General features: G+C 64.2%; 1 protein-coding gene across 1 annotated transcript; it reads right to left on the bottom strand.

Moving 5' to 3' along the window:
* Positions 1-2,038: 2,038 nt before the first annotated feature.
* Positions 2,039-2,686, bottom strand: LOC121855027 (protein TRACHEARY ELEMENT DIFFERENTIATION-RELATED 7A-like). Its single transcript, XM_042349859.1, has one exon. The coding sequence runs from the start codon at positions 2,684-2,686 to the stop codon at positions 2,039-2,041; it is 648 nt and encodes a 215-aa protein (XP_042205793.1).
* Positions 2,687-3,890: the final 1,204 nt, after the last annotated feature.

The following is a 3,890-nucleotide window of genomic DNA, read 5'->3' as shown; positions in this document are numbered from 1 at the left end:
GTGGGTGGGGGTGCAGACGTGACAGGACGCGGTGTTGCGGCGGTGAAGTGGTTGCAGAGATGGCGGCATTGCGCGGTGGAGGCGTAACAGCGGTGATGGGTGGCGGGTCAGCGGATGCGGCGGATATGTATCGCTGGGGAAGCAGGCGGTGGGCGGCGTGTGATTGGGCGTTGAAGGGATATGCGCTGGTGCGGTCAGGTATCAGTGGCGGATAGCGGCGGCGTGATGGTGGTGGTGGCGGTAAGAGTGGGTGGTGGGGATGCATGACAGGAAGCGCGGCGTGGTCGGTGGTAAGCAGTGGGCCTGGTGATGGTGGTGGGGGAAAGTGACGGTGACAATGGGTACTGGCATTGCAGGGGCAGTGGTGGTGCGGGGGGCAGGTGATGGTATATCAATGGTGTGGTGGCTGCGATGGCGATCGGTGGTGGTGACAGCTGCAGCGGGGAAGCTGGTAAATGCGGCCCAGGGGGCGGCGGGCGCTGTTATGTAATGATGAAATGTATCGCGGTATCAGTGGCGGTGGCTATCTGCGGCAGGAGCCGGCAGTGGGAAGCTGCAGTGGCGGGAAGGCGTACTGCGGCGGCAGCAGGTGCGGTGGGATTGCCGGGTGGAGGTGGTCAAGCGCGGTGCGGTGATTAAGCGGCATGGCGGTGGTGAAAATAAGTACTGCGGTAATGGTCATATGGTGGTGGCACAAGAAAGAGTACTGTGGTGCTGGCGGTGGCAGAGCCATTGTGGCAAGAAAGTGCGCACGCGGTTATCTGGCGGCGGCTGCGGCGGAATGGAAAGTGGCGGGGCTGGCGGTGGCGGTATGCGGGTGATGCGGGAATAATAAGCGGCGGCGGCGGTGACAAGCGGCATGTGATTATGGCGACACTGTGGTGTAAAGGCGGATAGTTTTACCGTGGTGGGCGGTGGCGGGATGGCGGCGGCGAAGAGCGGTGGTGGTGGCGACAGCGCAGAAAGCGGATAAGGTACCGTATTGCGGGAAGCGGCGGCGGGTGGTGGCGCGGGGACGTGGCGGGTGGGTGGAGGCAAGCAAGATATGATGTTTATGGTAAAGGCGGCGATCGGCCGGGGCGGCAAAGGAGTCAAAGACGCAGCAGTGGGATGGTGCAGGGTGTGTGGTGGTCGGCGTTAGGCGGTGGGTGAGGTTGTGGTGGGTGGCGGAGCATTGGCAGTGGTGGTGGGAGAAGCCAACGATCAGGTAGGGCTGCGGCTGTGGTAAATCAGCGGCCTGCTGGGCCTCGCCATCGCAGACGCAGGATGGTGAGACAGTGGTGGGAGGCAGTGGGTAGCGGCAGGTCAGTGGTGCATGACAGCGGTGTTGGCGGGTCAGTGGCTGTGGTAAAGGCGGGCAGTCAGTGGTCAGGTGTGGCATGGTGGGCTGCGATGCAGGAGTGGTGGCGCAAGCAGCCAGTGGCGCTGGTGGTAAAGGCAGTCCGTGAAGGAACCGTAATGCGAAACACAGCGGTGACGGGTACGTAACAAATGATATTCTAGGTGAAAGAATGGACTATATGGTAACTGCAACATCGATCTAATGGGCAACAGCGAGCCACAGCGGAAATGTGGCCAGGCGCTAAGGCAGCCTGAAGAAAGCGCCACCTTAAAGCAGTGCTGTGGTGCTCGCGGTGGTGTGGTGGCCGGCAGCAGAGCGGCGGTGGTAAGCAGCACCGTACGGGCAGTGAAAAACACCGCTACATAAACTGTGGCAACTCAATGGCGAAACAATGCATATGCAGTGATCCCCCACCCACAAAACACCCACGCGGCGGCGGCAAAGCGGCCAAGATGCGCCCGGCAGGAGGCAAACAAACGCAGCAGTGGCGTTGTGGCGGCGCAGGCAATCGCGGCGGCGGCAGCGGCGCGAGCAAGAAACAGCGGCTCCGCAGGCGGTGGTCAGGCGCGCAGGGCAGCGGGCGTGGCGGGACTACTGGTACCACGGTGTCATGCAGGGTCGCGAAGCTGTGGTCCAAAGCGGGCGCGCAGAACGCGGCGAAACAGTAATGGGAAGCTATGAGCACTGTGATGGGAGTCACCACCGTGGTCGACAGAACGCACGCGGTGGGCGGCTGCAGCAGGCGGTGCTGCTGTGGTGGCACATCCACGGCGGCGCGAGGTGCGGAAGCTGGTGTGGTGGGTCAGCGGCAGAGTGTGGTGAACAGCCAGGAGGCGGTTGCGGAGGCGTGATGGTGGTGGGAACAGCATGGCGATGGTGAAAGGCAATGGCCGTTCCCATGGCTATGGTGGTGGTCAACAGCAACTGTGGCGGGGCGGTTGCAGTGACGATGGAGCAGCAGAGCCGTGGAAAGAGTGGTGGTAGGCTGCAGGGGCAGGCAGGCGCATTGCGGCGGCGCGGTGGCGTGAAGTCGTGGTGGGTCACAGGCAGAACGTGGTGGGGGCTGGTGGAGGTGGGACCATGCGGTGGAGGTGGCTGGGCCGGCGGTGCGGCGGTGGTGACAATGACGGCGGCGGTAGTGACGATACCCGTGGGACACGGCTGGTGGTGGTCACAACGCTGTGGTGGGGCGGCTGCAGTGGCGATGGCGTTGCAGAAAATGTGGCGTGCAGTGGTGGTGTGCTGCCGTGGTGGGGCAGAGGTGGCGGTGTCGCCGTGGGTGGGGCAGCGGTGGTGGCGATGCCGTGGCGGCGCTGCCGTGGTGAGAGCAGTGGTGGCGAACATCGCTGTGGTGAGCCAGTGGCGGTGGTGGATCAGTGGCGGTGGTGGGTCAGCGGTGGTGGTGTTGCTGCGGCGGTAGGTGGTAGGGGAGTGGTGTGGCGGTGGTGCGGCGGTGATGTTGGCGGTGGTGGATCAGTGGGCAGTAGTGTGGTGGTGGTAGGCGGCATGTGGTAAAGGCGGTGGAGGTAAAGAAAGTGGCGATGGCGGTGGTGGTGGCTGGTGGGCAGCGGCGATAAGTGGTGGTAGGTCATACCGTGTTAAAGGTGGTGTGGCGGCGGTGACGCGGTGGTGGCGGACAGTGGTAAAGAAAGTGGTTGTGGTGGGTCAGCGGCGGACAGCAGGTGGTGGGGTCAGTGGCGGATAGCGGTGGTGGTGGCAGTGGTGTGCGATGGTGGCGGGTGGTGGTGGCGCGGCAGAGTCACCAGATGGATCTGGCGGTGGAGCGCGGTGGAGAAGAAGGGCGATTTGCGCTAAAGGTGGTAAAGCAAGTTGCGGTGGTGCTGGGCGGTAAGAAAGTATTGTGGCGGGCAGTGGCTGTGGGGCATTGGTTGTGTGGCAGTGGTGGTTGCAGGCAGGATAAGTGGCCGTGTGGCTAGTGGTGGGGCTGCGAGCGCGACTGGTGGTGGTGAACAGCTGGTGGTGTGGCGGCGGTGAGAAGTGGTGTGACGGCGGTGGTGGCGGGACAGTGGTTGCGAGCAGGTGGGGCAGGTTGTGGGTCAGTGGCGGAGCAGTGGTGATGGTGTGGCAATGGCTGCGGGTCTGTGGTGGCACGGTGGCGGAGCGGTGGTGGTGGGTAAGTGGTCAGGTGGTGGCGCTGGCGTGCAAGGTTGTGCAGGGTGGTGGGGGTGGGACAGTGGTGGTGGTGGTTGGGCTAGCAGCCAGGTGGTGGTGGTGAGCAGGGTAGGCAGTGGTGAGGCAGTGGCGGTGTGGCAGTGGCTGGTGGACTGTGGTGGCGGTGGTAGTGGTGGCGGTGCAGCGGCTGTGGTGGGGCAGTGGTACACTGCGTGAGTCGGTGGCAGGTCAGGCAGTGGCGGGCGGCGGTGGTGATGGTGTGGTGGCGGTGAGGCAGGGCGACAGCACTGTGGTGGGGGTTAGTGGCCGGGGCTGTGGTGTGGCGCGGTGGAAGCAGTGGCGAGCTGTGGCGGGGTGGCGGCGACAGCGAAAGGAGCGGCGGCGGTGTAGTGGGGGCCGTGATGGTGCCAAAGCA

This window comes from Homarus americanus, unplaced genomic scaffold (genome assembly GCF_018991925.1).
Source record: "Homarus americanus isolate GMGI-L3 unplaced genomic scaffold, GMGI_Hamer_2.0 scaffold47689, whole genome shotgun sequence".
NCBI classification, from domain to species: domain Eukaryota; kingdom Metazoa; phylum Arthropoda; class Malacostraca; order Decapoda; family Nephropidae; genus Homarus; species Homarus americanus.
The sequence above is the reverse complement of the archived record's forward strand: the minus strand, read 5'-3'. Positions and strand labels throughout refer to the sequence as shown.